Below are 16,826 nucleotides of genomic sequence, written 5' to 3'. Positions count from 1 at the left end.
TTTTTTTTTTTTTTTTTTTTTTTTTTTTTTTTTTTTTTTTTTTTTTTTTTTTTTTTTTTTTTTTTTTTTTTTTTTTTTTTTTTTTTTTTTTTTTTTTTTTTTTTTTTTTTTTTTTTTTTTTTTTTTTTTTTTTTTTTTTTTTTTTTTTTTTTTTTTTTTTTTTTTTTTTTTTTTTTTTTTTTTTAGTTTTAGTTTTATGTACTTCCATATTTATTTATTTTACTTTTTATTTAATTTGGGGTTTGGTGATTAATTTTTCATTTATTTTTAACTAATTTTTTTAACTACATTACCTGCTCTCACAAAATATCCCCCAGGCCATCGTGGCCTCAGCATTTCCCCAAGTGCATTTTAGGATGAAAATAAACCAATTAAGTTGCATTAAATGTCGTGTCTCCCAGGACATTTTAATTTTTTTGTTCAAGCAAGCTCTGTGGTTTTCCCCTGACCCTGCTCTCCCTGCCATACACCTCTCCAGGAAATCCAGGGGGCTTCTTGCCTTGAAAGACAAATCCCACTAAATACCAGTAGAATTCAGCAGAAATAACATGGGCATTTCCTCTTGCTGGGTAGAAAAGTTTTAGAGGCTGGATCTGTGGGGCAAAAGACCGGGAAGAAGAAAAGTAGCCGCAAATATGAATTGTCAGTGCAGCTGTTCCCTTGGTGGATCCAGTTCCTGCCATCCCCAGCCATCCCAGATCCCCCCGTAGGCCACTGGTCACGGCTCGTGGGAGCTCCCCAGCTCTTGAGCAAGAGGGCAGTGAAACCAGTCACTTCTCTTGCGAAACATTTCGGTCATTTTAGGTGAAAAGTGCTGCCAGGGCTGCTCGACCTCAGGCCCGTGCTGTGTATTCAGGGCCCCGAGCTCTCTGGCTCCCGAGCTCAACAGCTCAAAGACCAAAGCGCCGCAGCTGCGAGGACGGGAAGCACTAAACTCAAGTAAGGCCAGAAAATTATCAAGGTTTCAATGAGCTCGACTATGTCCTGAGCTGAAGGGCTGGGTGGGAACTCACAAAGGCCTCCTGTAACACTCCAGCAGCCGCTCCCACACACTCATGGTTGGGTGAAGAAGGTCTCAGGATCTCCAGGACTCAGTGGAGAGGCTCTTCATGTCATCTTGAGCCACTTGGGAAAAAAAATCCCATGGTGGGTGAAGGATGTGGCTTCCTGATGCACAAGTGCTCTTGACCTGTAGAATGGTTGGGTTTACACTCGTTTTTCAGCACTTGTATATTAATATTCCTGAGCAGATCTGTCTGTGTCCAGATTAAATACTGAGGGTTTTGTGGGGTCTAGTTGGGGCCTGGGAAGCACAGGAATCTGACTGAGCCACTAACATAACAGACCCAACAGATTCACTTCTTTCTACAATTTAGAGTAAGTGTATCAATCTTCAGTGAAAAATACGTACACTTCTCAGGTCTGAAAGAAAAACAACCCGCTTTTTAATGGAGGAAATAATATAAAAGGAAATCTTGGGTAGTTTAACATTACAAAGGCTTGTTCTGCTCAGGTTGGACACAATTTTCCTTCCCTTGTTCCTGCTTGGTGTGTTTTACATTTATCGCAGCTGGCTGCATCTGTTAGAGCAGATCCAAGGTATGTGTGCTGAGCTGTAGCTCTTCTTTCTCAAAAACATTCCTGGCATTGCTTCCAAGCAATAGATTTGGCCCATAAATTGCAGAGAGCTCTGGAATCTCTTCAGAACATCAGCACCATAGATTTGTAGAAGAATATATGCTCTCTCCTGTCTAATATTTTATTTATATTAAAGGCCACGATGTGTTTTCTCCTGTACTCTGGGCCAAGGTTTAATTCAGCACATATATGAAAATTTCAATGTATCCCAAGGCTAATTATATATCACTGTCACTGATGCTGCTGCCTCCATAACTCACAGGCTGGTTGTTGGAGTCCCAGGGTGGAGGTCAGTAACTCATCTGAGCAGGCCTTCATCTCCTCACCGACCCGGCTCACTGGTGTTCTGCATGTCCTTTCAAGTTATCTGATGTGCTGGGGCTTCTAATGCATCAATTTATCCTGTAACTCTTCGGGCTTTCTGCTGCAATTTATCTTGGTTGCAGCTCCAGCTGCAGCAGCCACTGCTCTCCTGTCTCCTTCCCCGTAGCGATGTCAGCTTCCTGACACAGCCGTTAGTGATTACAGCCTGGTAATTGGGTTTTGTGCTATTAAATCAGCTTTCAGCTCCCACCACGATGGCTCTTGGGCTACTCTATTTGGTTCAGTTTATGTTGAAGGGATACCGTATTCCTTGGAGCTTTCTAACAAAGCTTCCACAACCCCAAATTCCTGGAGGACCCAGGAGCTGTTTTCATCTTTGTTTTCGATTCCAAAGTGAACCTGATTAACAGACTTAGTTTGTTAAAATTGACTTTCATCTCATCTCTGTCAGCCCTCAACCTGAGGAAATACTTTGGAAGAGAAATAAATGGACAAGACATTTACAACACTGAGATCCCTCTCCATCACCCCAGAAGCATTGGGTTTGTCTCCGTCTACAGAAAGGGTCACCCAATCCTGGCAGATCAAATGGAAAACCAGCTCAAGGACTGCCAGCACCGCTCCTTCACCCCAGAGCAAGGGATATGATTTTTTCCAGTTAATTTACCCATGCTGAGACTATACATTTCTTGCCCTTGCATGTGGCAGGGGCACATGTTCTGCTGAGAAGATGGATTTCTGCAGAGGGTGTGTGAATAGAGAAGAAAAACCAAAAGCTTTAAGTTTTCGAGTTCCTACAGTCAGTTTTACCTAGTAGCTGCCTATAAGTACTGAGAGATTTTTAAATTGATATTCAGTGGTGTTACAGACATATTCAAACTGAAACAACAACAACAACAATTAAAATTCATCACAAATATTTCCAGCATTCCCCAGCTGGTAATCTCATGGTGTGGGCAAAGGTCCCTGCTTGCATCTCTCAGTTTATGGTAACTTTCCCCGAGTCTCTGCCTTACAGCTTTCAGAGCTTTTCCCCTAAACAAGGATTCATGCGGTAGTTTAGTGTTAATGGAGAACTCCAGTGGCAGTGGGACCCATGGGGCGGGTACCACAGGGGGAACAGAGCACTGCTGGAGTGACACCCACTGGCACCACGGGGTTCGGGCTGATGTGAGCAGCTTGTAACATCCACCAGTTCCCTGGATGTTACAGTTATTGCCTGGGACACGGGAAGGAACATCAGCCCAAGAGGAGGGGGAAAACAACCACGGCCCTTTATCATTTGCAGCCAAGGAGAGAGTGGTGTGGGGGTGGCAGTCAGCAGAGGGAGGCATGAGCTCAGAGATTCGGTGCGAGCCTCAGCCTGCGGAGTCCCTCCAAGCTCCGGAATGCAGGCAGGGGGCTTCAAAAGGTTCTGCAAAACTATTGCATTTCACTTTTTCCACATTTGCACTTAGCTTTTAGAGATCAGATGACAGACTGAACAAATAAAGAAGCTCAAACATTCTGATCCAGGGATGTGTTGTCTGAATTATTCATTATAATCTTCATTCTCCTGTGAGTTTTCCAGCAGTTTGAGTTTCATGAGGATTGTGGATTCTCCCTCTTTTACATTATCTTATTTAATGTATTGCAGAAGCTTTCCCATCTGCTCCTTCATGCTCCAAAATCTCAGCTGGAAGAGTCATAGTGTTTGACAGAAGATTCAGAGAAAAATGTCCTCAAGATTTTTTATTTTTTTGAGACTATTTTCAAAAATATAACCGTTTCATTAATATATATTTGTGTATGCATATATAACGAAAAATTCCTTTCTGAGCCTTTGATACATGTATAATCAGTTTACCAACACCCAGCTCTCCTCTGAGGCTGGTTAAGTGGGGCAGCAGCTGTGGGGCTGCTTCCAAACACCCCTTTGAAGAGCAGAGGGAGGAGCTCGGACTGACACCGGTCGTTACACACCAACAGAACGGCGATACAGCCCTTCGTCTGCTTCGTCTGCAAATCAGGCAACATCACTTGTCAGCCCAGCCAGTGTGGCAGGAACATCACAGGGAAATCTGGATTGTTAGTGATCTTCAAGAGGGAAAAAAATGTTACTTTGAAACACAGAAGTACTTACAGCAGCGGTCCCACCTCCTGATTTTGCAGGTTTTCCATCTTGTTATTTAAGCTTTCCACAGCAGGACGAACAGCAAAGAACAGTCTCCCCCTCCTTGTCCTTCCTCGTTATATGCATATGGTTCCCTTAGCACCACCTCAGCCTTGAAATTCAGGATTTGTGATGCTCTCTGCAGAGATGAAAAACCTTCCTCACCCGCAGCAAGTACGCTTTGCTGTGCCAGGAGAGGTCATCCCACCAGCAGCGAGGCTCTGCGTGACTCCTCCATCTGCCCAAAACACCTCAAGGCTTCCTGGCAGCCAAGTGCATCCAGGAGAAGGAGATTTTCTTCCCAAAACTCGGTGTTCCCGAGGGACATGGTCCATTAAACAAAGGCTAGCCAGAGGGCGACTAAAACACCTGCCTGGAATCCAGACTGTTGCCTCCTGTGCTGAAATGTTTCCAGCTGGCACTGCCCCAAGCCACAGGCTTTTTCTTCTCCATGGGCTGTGCAATTCAAAACCTGCAGCAGCTACAGCCTCTGAATTGAAAGGCAAGCAATGTAAATCCTGTTTGCATAGGGAAGCTGTTATCTTATTAAGAGTTTATAGATTTCATGGAGTCTGAATTGACGCACCATCCCATTCCAAACAAGAGGTGTTTGTTTAGGTGTTTCTTTTGTTTAGGGATCTCACACTGCACAAGTCACTGTTTATCATTAAGTAACTCTGGGCTGAGGTGGATGACACTGTCTAGAAACTGCATTACTCCTCAGGCAGTAAAATAATGTTCCAGAAACAAACCCCCTGCCTTCTCTGTGTCTGTCTTGTACCTCTTGTAACCATCTTGTCTGTGTCAGACAAGATTTGTCTGATCAGTGAAGCACAGTGGAAAATACTTATTAACCTCTATTGACACAGTCCCACTGTAACCACTCCATTAGCTTATGCCTGACTAGAGTCTGTTCATTCAGTCTAGTATCACTGCCTTTGAAGTACTGGCTCATGTTGAACCTCCATCCATCCTCTGGCACCTCTCCAGTTTTCTGAAGTTTGTTAAGATCTAAAATTCATGAAATAGAGTCCTAAGCTACTGAGAGTGTACATGACCCTGGACTTCTGAACTGAAAGTGTTTATATTTAGCTGGTGATCCTTCATATCCTCTTTAGTTACATGGTAAATCATTTCATCTGGTGTAGATGGATCCAACTATTTTACTTGATATAGTAAAAAAAGGAATTATGAACATTTGGTGTGATTTTTTCCCATCTGAGGGATATGAATAGTAAAACTGTAAATAACAGAGAAGCTTTTCCTAAACAAAGATTTCTGATGGCATTTTAATATCTTACTACTGTCTGTAGCATACTTAAGCTTTTATATGTTTCTGCTTCTTTTGTCTTTTACATTCTTAATAATCTGCTTGCAATATACATACTAGCAATGAATATGTCTTCTCTAAATACCACTTCTGAACTTATTGTTCATATCTATATGTATATTTCTTCTCTGTGAGTCAAGCTCCCTCTGATCAAGATGGAGATGGATCTGTCAGGGAGGTTAGGATAGGATTTGGAAGGTTCTAACCACCACAGTCACAGAATGGGGACACAAAGCAAAAACTTCACTGTCTGTAGCTTTAGGAGACCAGAGCCAGGGGAAAAGGCAGATCTGCAGGGCCACCATGCTCTTTCCTCCAGAAATATTGCCCAACACATCCCTGCATGGAGCGTGCCTGGCTCCAGCCCATCTCTCCAGGCACAGCATCCTGGCATTTATCTCCCAGCACCCACAGCCCACCTGCTGGCTCTTCCTCGCTCACATCCCAGATCTGGCTGTTCCTCAAAAGCATCATGTGTTTGGCACAAGGATGCTCCCCAGGACAGCGCAGCAGACATCCTCTAGACACCTTGAGCAAAAATGAAGAACCTGCCACATGTCCAGTCCCCCTGCTTTTTTGCTCCATCCCCCCAGCAGCTGCCAGCATCTTATCCACCCAAGAAGGACACCTTCCCCTTGGATGAGACACTCAGAGGAAGGAGGCAGGAGGAACATCTGCAGTGAGGAGCTGGGACGTGTCCTGCTTCCCCAGACAGCAAGAGCTGAGCTACTGCCAGCAAGGGAGGAGGTTTCTGTGGGTACAAGATTGCTGGCAAAAGGCTGACGCATCTGTGTGGTTGATTCATCAACGTGCTCATCCTTCCCTGAACCCATCCCCTTCTTCCCTCCCTCCCCACCACATCCTCTTCCTCCTCCTGCTTTTAGGCGTTCCTTTCCCTTTGTCTCCTTGTCATTAGAGCTGCTGCCTACCTGGACACCTCCAGCAGCAGCACCACAGAGCTCCTGATGTGTAGGTGCCTCTACACGGCTTCATCCTGCAGAGCCAAGCACCCGCCTTGGGGAGGCTGCCGGGAGGATATGTGAAACAGGAGAGCATCTGCTTCCCTAGTTGTGTGGCTAAGGTTTATTCCTTATCATGGAAATACAAATAACGAGGAAAACGGTAAATTAAACACACAGACACACAACCATTAAGGAGCAGGTGATGAGAGAGATAATAAGGGAGGCCAGAGTTTGTCAGGCACTGATGGCGCTACTCCGGCTTTGGAGAGGGGCAGCCTCAATTTTGAAACTGATAAGAAGGGAAAAACATGGTTAGTGTGAATATTAAGGGGTATTTGAAGGAGACTGGGGGACTGCACAAAACTTACTCTGGGATGTTTAAGGGAAGGACTAAAGAAGGAAGTGAAGGATCAGAGTGGAATAAGTATGGGAAGATGGCAAGGAGGGAGGTTGGAGGGATCAAACATGTCAGCAGGTGTTTGGGCAGGACATTCACCTGACATTCACCCTGATCCCTGCAGTCTGGCCTGTCTTCTTCTTAAATCCCATTCTTAACTCCAGCCCCTGGAGAAGACTCAAGGTCTGAGCCAAGGCTGGCTGAGGCAGCCAGGGTAGAAGACACTCAACAGGATTTTCAAGGGACCCATGAGCGTGGGGTGCCTGTGGAGGCTGACAGTATGGAAGAGTACTGATGGGAAAAAAGATCCATGAAAGCACCAAGCAGCAAAGATACTCTATCCCAAGATTGAGATGTGTAAATACACTGGCTGAACAAAGTATCCATACAAATGGTGATGTTTTTCAAAGTTACACTGCAGGGACTTTTTGGGTGCCAGCCTGGAACTCTACTGTGAATGCACAACTGTCTTTTTTATAGACATTCACCAGTCCCCCTCCCAAATGTTGTTGGTGAGAGTGCTGGGCTTCAGACTTGAAGTAAATGCAAAGTCTCGATTGCAACAGGAAAGAAAATGTGTTTTATTAAGTAACTACAAGTTGCCAAGAGATGCTCAGCACAGGCTGGTACTGAGAAAGCAGATCCAATAAATAAAGATAAATCCAGTGGAACTGGCATACTAGGAGAGAACCTGCAAAGAGCATAAGGGAACTCCATTCCAGCTGCTTTCAGGCAGCCTTCACTTGTACAACCAACATCATGAGGAACAGCTGCACCAACAGCTGCTGAGTTAGAAAGTTGTCTTTAACAAGTTTGAAGCCAATCAATCATTTTCAACACCTTGAAACAAGGGAACCATGTTTGAAAACCAAAAGGTTGAGGTTCAGCTGTCTTCAGAGCTGGAAAAACAACTGTCCACTCCGGTGCCTAAGTGAAAATTAAAACACTTAAATCATCTTTCTGTGTGTGCTTTGAGCTGCTGTGATTGCAAAGCAACCAAATAACCGTGATATCACTGTGAGAAAATACTGTTCCACAAGGGATTCAAGTAAAGGCTGAAATCAGAGCACACCAGCCTGGAACACACAAGGTTGCACTCTTGCCATTTCACATGTAGCTGTCAAACCCAAAGCCTGAAAAGTGGGTCTTGGAAGTTTGTTCTACCTCGCTTTGTGAACTTCAACAGGCACAGAAAAAGACTTTACTCCTGTCTTGTACAAAGCCATGAAGGGAATTAGAATTACCCCAAGTACATCAGTGCAAGCTCACAGCAAGCTCTGCCACCAGCCACTCCTTGAGCTGCTGCAAACAGCTGTTGAGAGCATTACAGTATTCCCTGATAAGAGGAATACCAACAGATAAGAAAATACCTTGGAAAATATTTTCACAGAATTACTTTTTACTAGGGCTCTTATCAGAAAAATAGCACATATTTTCATCCCAAGGCACTAAAACTGAGAGATGAGATTTTATCTCCAGCTCTTTAAAGTTACTAAAGTTCAGTAAAAAAGTTTCTGTAATGATGTTCAGAAATTATTTCTTCTGATATGAACTGTTGTGGCACCCCTAAAACAAAGCATATCTTTTCCAGATTGCTTACTCCCAGCACTTCTTCACAACTTGGTGACATTACATTAAGATGAAAGTAAGCTCACATTTCCCCACATGCTTAAAACTGGGTTAGGGGACATTTCAGTTACAGATGTGTCAGATAAGGGAAAATACTGACAGCATTTCTGAGTGAAAGATATATCCAACAGAAGTGTAGCACACAAATCTTTGTTGGTCACCATCATGTTCAGCGAAAAGGACTGAACATTAAACCAGGTCGAGAAGAACCTTGATAGGCTGAAGGAGTGGTTACGCTACCTTAATTTTAGCATGAACTGGAGTTTCATGCTGGAGAAATATGGATATGAACTGGAAGCCAAAGGACAATCATAACTGAAATTGTCACTGCCAGTACAAAACCTGCTGTTCTGGCAATGAAGTGAGAGAACTCCCAAATTCAGCAGAGTCCTGACAAAGGCTATGTCTGTCAACTGGCATCCAGCACTAACTACAAGGCTTGTCTTTCCTTTTCATTTCATTAATCTTTCAAACATCACAGTGACATTCAATCTTTTCACACACTGACAGTGTTGAAAAATATAAGTAATAAAATCTAGGTAGTTCACTCTCTCAAAGGGAGAAGAACCTGCCAACTCATATAAAATCAGCATTTCAGAAGTGGAACATGAATTCCCATGCTACTCATCTGAAATTAAATACCCACAGGCTGCAAGAAATGCAAATTCTTAGTCTTAAAATATAGACAGAAGCATCCAGCAGTATGGCAAAAAATAGTGAGGAGTATACTACAATAATTTCTTGCATTTGTTTCAATTTTTAGAAGTCTTCCTTAAAAAAAGAAAAAAAATCAAACCCTAAAAAGTTCCCTGCAGTTTTAATTCCTGCTCTTGAATGCACAACTGTCTTTTTTATAGACAGAGAAAATGGCTGTACCAAACGTTCTCCCTTCTGCATTTGCTGATAGCAATAATTTCTGTCAATAAGTGTGAGTTGGCTGTACAACACATCTATTTTTCATGAATTTTTTAAAAGGCTCTTTTCATGTCCACTAGAAGATTTTTTTTAGGAATCTATGAAGTTAACAAAGTGAAATCCACTAAATTAAAGTGACAAAATAGATGGGTTATCTCAGTAATTGTTCTGTTCCCACTATTGAGTTGCAAAGTATGCAAAAAGTCCTGTCTTAAAAAGTAAATCCAGAGCACTCCAAATAAAAAAAGAAATCATAATGAAAGGCTGAAGTGACGTTTAGTGTCGCAATGCTTTATTTCTGTCATTGCAGTAACTCTCTCTTTATGTGCCATTAAAACCTTCTTGGAATACAACAGTTTCACAGTTGCTTCTGAGCATCTTCCAGTCATTTCTCTAACAGAGCTTGTACAAATTAAAGGTGAAATTTTCCAAGCAGCCTCAATAAGTGAGAAGATCAGCAGTAGCACTGTCAGTGAGATCTTCTGAATATTGCACCCATACTACTTATTTTGATTAGGAGCTGTAAGTCCTCTATTTCATATAGGCCTCTTGAGATGCCTCTATCTTGGGCTCAAATGAAGGAAGAATATCCTTAAAACAAATGGTAAAATATACACTGCTAATCTATGCCTAAAGCTCAGTTTAGTTACCCCTTGGTTGACAGTCTAGAGACAGGAGATATTAATAACATTTTTTGTGTAACTACCATGAACATACCTACTGTTTTGCATAGCAATAATCTGTCAATGGTCAATTATGCTGACAGTGTGACATTTGAAGTTAGATGAGATGAATTCTGCCCAGAAACTCCACACATCATCTGTGGAAGTTACCTAACTTTAAATATTACCTAGTGTGGATTTCACGTCCTCCCTGAAGGTTTATACTCCATGTGTAAGTCCACAATCCATCCCCCACCTCAAGAAGGCATATAAAGGCTACCGAGTCAATTAATACTTCCTCCTTGAGTAATTAATACTTACACCTGACTAAAATACTTTGGGGATACCTTATGTACTGCTCAGAAAGACTTTTTGTTGTGACTCTTTCTATCACAACAACCAGTCTTTAAATCTACAGCTCTTTACTGGCCCTTGCCACTTGATTGTTCAGTGTCCTGCACTTCAGTTCTCTGCTTGTTATTCTTACACTGCTCTTTAGTCAGTGTTCTGGCCTCACTTTAGCCCTTTAGCCCCTGGAGTCTCATAACCCTTAGCTACACCAAGAGGCTGTGGCTGACGTTAGCCAGTGTCAACAAGATTATATTGTTTTGAGTAAAGATTGGTGCCTATACTTAAAATGGATGTTACACACAGTTAATCCAAATATATGATGCCCATTTACCGGCTTTTTATCTTTATGTCAAAGCATTTGTAACCAGGAAAATAAGGAATAATAAGTCTTTTGGTTATAGGAGGAAAAAAAAATTAAGTTCCTAAGTCTATAGCTCCAGGCTTCTCTCCATTTCCAGCACCCCCCCTTTCTATCTAAGCATGTCATCGATACTTAAGGTAAGTCCTTTTACACGATTCATTTACTTGCAGGTCTTAGCAGACAGATTTATAAAAAGAAACAAACTGGAACAACAACAAAACTAATACACATAAACTTTCACTTTATGGACATCTTTGTCTTCGCATTCTCTTTGCCTGTTGTAATAGTAGAAGGTATTGTCCCTTCTCTGAAGTTTCTTAACGAATCCAGTTTCTGGCCAGCACTCTACCTACAAATAGAATAAAAAGGATATACACTCACCTGAACATGCTCACATTTAACCACATTTGTGCATTATCTTGCAAGGAATATAGGATATACTTCCATGGGAAAACCTCATTTGCATCTAAATAGTGCTTTTCTATTAATCTGCTGAATTTTTAAAAACAGATTATGAACAAGATGTCAGAAACCAGTTTTCAGGTTTACTATAGTTATGTGACCCAAAAAGTCTAGAAATTAATATGCAAGGATATTTGATGGACTAATTTAAAATTGGACTAGTTAAAGCTTTTAAAATACCTTGTACAGGAATATAATAGTGACGCTATTCCGTTATTGAGTAATCTGAGAGGTTGAAAGATTCCATTTCTGCAAGACTGACATATACTTAAAGGTTTCTTCCTGACCATGAAAAACATGCTTAACATGCTTTTCATTAGCAACTTCATGAAAATAAAGTCAGCTGTATGTGTCACAGCAGGATCAGTCCTGCATGAAACAAACCAGCACCCCCCTGGAGCGCTTCAGTGTTGCACAGTGTGAAGCTTTAAAGGCTTGAGCACTTTGCATGTTCAACAGCTTTATGGCTTTAGTAGCTCTTTGCAGCTTCAACACCTGTGAACTGCTTCTAATCAAACTGAACCTCATTTCTCTTCCAGACACAGCTGACAACAGGATGTCACACCAGAGCTTTCTCTAATTGGAGAGTCCCAGAAGTGGTTTCATCACTTACCTTATTGCTTCAAGGCATACAGCTGTGTTACTTGCATTGTCTGTCTAAACATAACAGCCCTTATCTTCATTCTACCTACATTATAATTGCCTCATTAGTAGCAGCTGCATTATAGAAACCTAATATAGGGTAAACAAGACATTTCAGAATGTGTTCAGAAAGAGAATCACTGCCAGGCCCTGGCAGGTTGGAACAGAACACACGCTCGTTTTCCAATGAGTCTGTGGTGTTCTTTAACGTTCATCAGGGTTTAATTGCCAGTGGTTGTGCCCTGACATAAACACACAGATTCTACCACACTAATTACAGGATTTCCTTCTGCAGTTACTGGAATTCACACCACAATCTTTACAGTGGTAACTGAGCCCACAACAAAATAATAAACTGTACCTTATGCACACCAACATTTTGCTGTGTTGTGAATAGTGTGAGAGGATTAACTGGATGAGGAGTGACTTTCTTAGGAACATTTTGCTCTTTCTTACATGCAGAGAAATTTAAGATCTTTTAAAAGTAGATTTTTCATATTATATTTGCTGTTTTGTAAGATAAGTTACAGACTTCTGATAAATAAAGTGTGTTGTTTGCTGTATTAACCTCTTGGTTGCTATTTTGCAAAGTCCTAAATCTTACCACATCAACTTGTTTTACTTGTTTATATTCCACCTCATCTCTGTATCCAGCTTGCTGGAATCTGTATAAGTTCTCTACATCATCTGACCATATTTTGGCACGATGCATAGACTTTGGTTTGATGTCAGCTTTAGCCATGACTCCAGGAACTTCAGACTTTTTCCTGAAATTAGATTTTTAAAAATTAAATAGAGAAAACAGAAGCAGGTGATTTAGTTGGGGATATACAGAAATGGGTAAATTAAAATTTTAAAATAAGGGAATTACAGACCTCAAAGTCTGAGTTAAAAAGGGAGTGAAAAGCAGTTGTAATCAAATTAAATACACTACTTGATCTCAAACAAAGCCAGCTTATCTATACCTCAGTATACATCCTGACTTAACCTACTAAAATCTAATGGGGGGAATTGATGCATCCAAAAAAACACCCAAAACAAAACAAACAAAAACCAAACAAACAAAAAACCAAAACCAAAACAAAAAAAGACCTCAACAAAAAAACAAAGCAATTTTTATATTTCACATCTTTGCAGTTGCTGTCCCTTTCTGTTTTTCATTTCTTCTTCCTGCAGTGACACCAAACTGAGAGCCACAGAATGAAGATCTGAGCTGTTCCTGAAGAACAGCAAGCACTCAGGAAGGGAAAGGGGAAATGCATGGCCAGTCTCACAGCCACAGTGCAGATGAGAGACAAGAGATCTTGAGAGATAAACGGGGTAAAGAGATAAAGCACCAAACCTACCAAAATTCACCCTCTTCTCCTCTTGCCCAATCAAAACCTGCACTGACTGCCATTGACTTCCTCCTCACATAAAACCCATTTGTTCAGTTTGCTGAGAAATAGTAAATTGATTAATCAGCTGCTAAACCTGAACAGAGCAGAACTGGGACAAGATGAAACTCATACTGAAAAAAACCCCCAAATCAAACCAACCTAAAAAACAAACAACCTCTCCCAAAAACCCCCCAAAAACCAAAAAAACAACAGAAACAAAAAAAGCAATAAAAAAGTTGCAAAACTGTAACCTCACCAGGGAAGGATCTGAACTTTATTTTAAAAAAAAAAAAAGAATCATTTGACTTCTACCTTATATCTAAATTTTACTGCATTTGCTTGAATGTGTCTTATTCTGCTACTAAAATGGAACTTTTATTGCATCTGCAAGCAAAACACACATAGCACTGTCATGGCTAGCAGGTATGATCAGAGGTGAGTCCTTTCTCAGTTCTGCAGTGTCCCCAGGCTTCAGCCTCCTAATTAGGAAGGCATCTTCAAGGAATGAGAGAAAGATTCTGGATTTTGCAGTGAGAGGAGGAACACAGCCTCCCTCCCTGTGGGTATCATGCTGCCTCCAAACCCTGTGCACGGAGTGAGATTTCCCTACTTAGCAAGTTCCTGTTTCAACTGAGAGCTTGAGAAGTTCAATGCTGAAATCTTATCAAATGCACAAATGCCACTGGTCTGTTAGAAAAGCAGAAATCAGAAAAAAATCTTGCAGCACAGCATACAAATCTTCAGGGAAATTACGTGAAGAATTATTGTTACCATAATATGAAACTAGCAGAATTCTGTATCTCTGTCATCTGACTGTGTGGGAGCCCTCAGCAAACAAAGAAAGGGCCTTTTCATCTCTCAGAGAATACACTTTAATAAAAATCAATAAAAACATGCACAAGGGCTCTTTTCTGGCAACAGTAAACTATTTCATGCAGTTCAGTGCTCCAAGCAGTCTTTTGGCAGGCTCTCTCTCATTTTGCAAATGAAAGCAAACATTTATTAAAATAAAAACGTAGTTTTTCCACCCAGTTATGAGGTGTCACATATGAATTAACAGGATAAGCACATATCCTTATTCTAATATTCTAATACCCTAAATCTTTAGGGTAGTCTTGAGATGTCCATCTCCACATAATTTTTTTTCCTCCTGTGCTGCAAAGGGCTCTTTTGTAGCCATCACAGAATTTTTTTCAAGCCCTGCATACACTCATCAGTGTTCAATGAGAACTGTTGTCAGTCAATATTGACTTTAGAAAGCCAGTATTAGCAATAACATTAGATCTTAATAAATGCTAAACTATGATGAATTTAAGGGTGTTGTGATAACTTACATGTTACTACTGTTTTGTACTTCTTGACAAGATGTGCTGGATTCACCTGATGAATGTGCTTCTTCATGACATCCAGATAGATCTGGCGCTTCCTGAGTCACCATTAATTCAGGGTGCCTGTCCACAGGCTTTCCTGCTCAAAAAACAGATATAAAGGTCATATATTGAAAGTTCCAGCTTGGTGATTTCAAATAATAAAAGCACCATCCTGATGTTTTTGGGCTGCTATTTAAAAATTTTACCCTTTGTCTATTGCAGTGTGTCCAAGTTCCATCCACAGAGCTGTTTTCATTGCACCAGAGCAGGAGACAGCTGAACTCCAGCCAGGAATTCAGGGAAGAGACAGAAGACAACAGACAGATGAAGGCAAATGAAAGAATACAAGAGGGTGGTAAGAAAATATTCAGCATGATACCAGCAGTTTTCATTTAAGGGGAATTGTTGAACAGTGAAGGGGACTTTGTCAAAGATGACAGTGTTTGCCTACTCTTCGTTTAGGGTAAGTAGTGAGATTTTATATACCTCTGTTTTGGCTTTGGGAACGCATTTTCTAATTTAATCATAACACAATTACTGTGGAATCCTGACTAGCCTGGGCTGGCATATGGTGGTTTCTTTAACAGTTGCACAAGGGTTTGTGGGAGGAGAGTGTTGGCTCCTTAAGGGCATCTGCTCAAGGACCATTTTTCAGTGCAGTAAGGGATTACAGGAAAGGGAGGAAGCCATAAAACAAGAACATAGGGGGACCCAAACCTGAGCAGTAAATGAGGGAGGATGATGAGAACCAGACCTGGTCAGTCACATTAATTGATGGGGCATGAGAGGAGTGCGAAAATGTTTATTCTGTCAAGGTTGTCTGACCAGAGCCCCTTGTCAATTGGGAAATTAGGGAAAACAGAAACAAAATATAAAGAAACAAGGACCTGACAAAACAAAGAAAGACCATGACAAGAAACAAACCTTGTCACTACCACCAGTTGATGGGCTATCAAGAAACTACAGGCACCAGGAAGACCAGCCTGGGCTTTGCCCTGATAGCACTGTGAACCAGGGGGACCCAGAGTTGGAGAGGAGTGGGAATCCATGGAAGTGTACAGACCTATGAGGAATGTATGCCTGATCATCACAGACTGTCTCACCCTATTGTATCTTCTTAAATCTTAATCATCTCTCTGCATAATCTCACTCTGTATCCCACATATATGTGTGATAAAGGACAAGGTGCCAGCTGCTGATGAGACCTGTGTGTGAGTGAACACTGGTGCCAGCTCCTGGAGTCAGACTGGGGGTAAGGGCACCTCTGGCCTGTGATGTCAGCTGCTGGAGCAGGTGGGGGCTTTAACTTCCATCCACTGGAGCAGGAACAGGATGTATCCTGAAAAATGAGCTGCTGGAGCAGGGCTGTCATGAGTGAGGGGCTCCACATCAGTATATGGAGCAGGGCTGTGGGTCACAGCTTGTGTGCCTGGTGCTGGATACTGGGGAGAAGGGGTGTCTGTATCTTAACCAGCTTCGGTAATCCTAGGGCACACCCCCATGTTTACCAGCAAATTTTAAGCTGAAGGGTAGAGGTACCTTGGGTCCAGGTCCTGCAGCATCCTCAGCTCAGGCAGGAGCCCCACATCCCCACGCAGGAGAGGCCCTGGACCAGAGCAGTGGGAGGAGATGGCTGTGCTTTCTACATCACTTACCACAAGTCAGCAAATGTAGGGGGCCCAGAAAAGTCAGTAAGAGAATAGAATCCTAGAATGGTTTGGGCTGGAAGGATCATCTTAAAGATCATCTCGTTCCAAACCCCCCAGCCATGGGCAGGGACATCTTCCACTGGACCAGGTTGCTTCAAGCTCCGCCCAACCTGGCCTTGAACCTTTCCAGGGACGGGGCTGCTATAACTTCTCTGGGAAGCCTCTTCCAACGTCTCACCTCCCTTTTCTAAAAAAAAAAATTTCTCGCTAATATCTAACCTAAGTTTCCTTTCTTTCCACAGACTCTACAAGATAGCTCCCCGTACGCGCCGAGGTGCGCAGGCGGCCGCCTCGTCCCGACGTGACAACACTGCGACCGTAACCCCGCGGTGCTCCCACCCACACCCGCCTAGCCAGCCAGCCAGCCCTTAAGACGGCCCACCTCGCTTCGAGAGCCGCAAACCAGGGGGGTTTCCTCCCAAGCGAGGCGGGGCGGAGCGGTGGCCGAGACGCGGTGGCAGCTGCCCCAGCCCCGCCGCGGGCCCCCCCTCACGACGCCAACGGTCGCCAGGCAACCGCCCGCCATGGCCGCTTTAAAAGGGG

General features: G+C 42.4%; 2 protein-coding genes across 3 annotated transcripts in view; both read right to left on the bottom strand.

Annotated features, from left to right (window-relative positions):
- TMEM243 (transmembrane protein 243) overlaps positions 1-6,277 on the bottom strand; it is a 16,895-nt gene extending 10,618 nt beyond the window's left edge. The window contains exons 1-3 of the mRNA XM_027903076.1: positions 6,175-6,277; positions 5,530-5,539; positions 3,084-3,089 (exon numbers count right to left, since the gene is read on the bottom strand). Coding sequence (XP_027758877.1) covers positions 3,084-3,089; positions 5,530-5,539; positions 6,175-6,277 — 119 coding nt within the window. The remainder of the gene's footprint in view (positions 1-3,083; positions 3,090-5,529; positions 5,540-6,174) is intronic.
- A 3,340-nt stretch (positions 6,278-9,617) lies between these two features.
- MEIG1 (meiosis/spermiogenesis associated 1) lies at positions 9,618-16,766 on the bottom strand. Of its 2 annotated transcripts, none has more exons than XM_027903082.1 (4): positions 16,666-16,766; positions 14,539-14,671; positions 12,430-12,592; positions 9,618-11,070 (listed from the first exon to the last, which is right to left on the bottom strand). In XM_027903082.1, the coding sequence occupies exons 2-4, from the start codon at positions 14,640-14,642 to the stop codon at positions 10,942-10,944; spliced, it is 396 nt and encodes a 131-aa protein (XP_027758883.1). In that variant the 5' UTR covers positions 14,643-14,671; positions 16,666-16,766; the 3' UTR covers positions 9,618-10,941. The 2 variants fall into 2 exon arrangements, with proteins under 2 accessions (XP_027758883.1, XP_027758884.1); XM_027903083.1 differs by having other exon boundaries at positions 12,463-12,592.
- Between the last annotated feature and the right edge of the window lie 60 nt (positions 16,767-16,826).

The sequence above is a fragment of the Empidonax traillii genome, unplaced genomic scaffold, assembly GCF_003031625.1.
Source record: "Empidonax traillii isolate 1590-97213 ecotype Southwest subspecies unplaced genomic scaffold, ASM303162v1 scaffold931:size327931, whole genome shotgun sequence".
NCBI lineage: Eukaryota > Metazoa > Chordata > Aves > Passeriformes > Tyrannidae > Empidonax > Empidonax traillii.
This window is presented reverse-complemented; position numbering and strand designations above follow the sequence as displayed.

What these genes read in the sequence shown, in the direction of transcription:
- MEIG1 (XM_027903082.1), bottom strand. Translation starts at nt 14,642, where the DNA reads ATGGTGACTCAGGAAGCGCCAGATCTATCTGGATGTCATGAAGAAGCA. An exon ending in GTACAAAACAGTAGTAACAT is followed by an intron (nt 12,593 to 14,538) that starts GTAAGTTATCAC and finishes ATCTAATTTCAG; the next exon opens with GAAAAAGTCTGAAGTTCCTG. An exon ending in AAGTAAAACAAGTTGATGTG is followed by an intron (nt 11,071 to 12,429) that starts GTAAGATTTAGG and finishes TTCTATTTGTAG; the next exon opens with GTAGAGTGCTGGCCAGAAAC.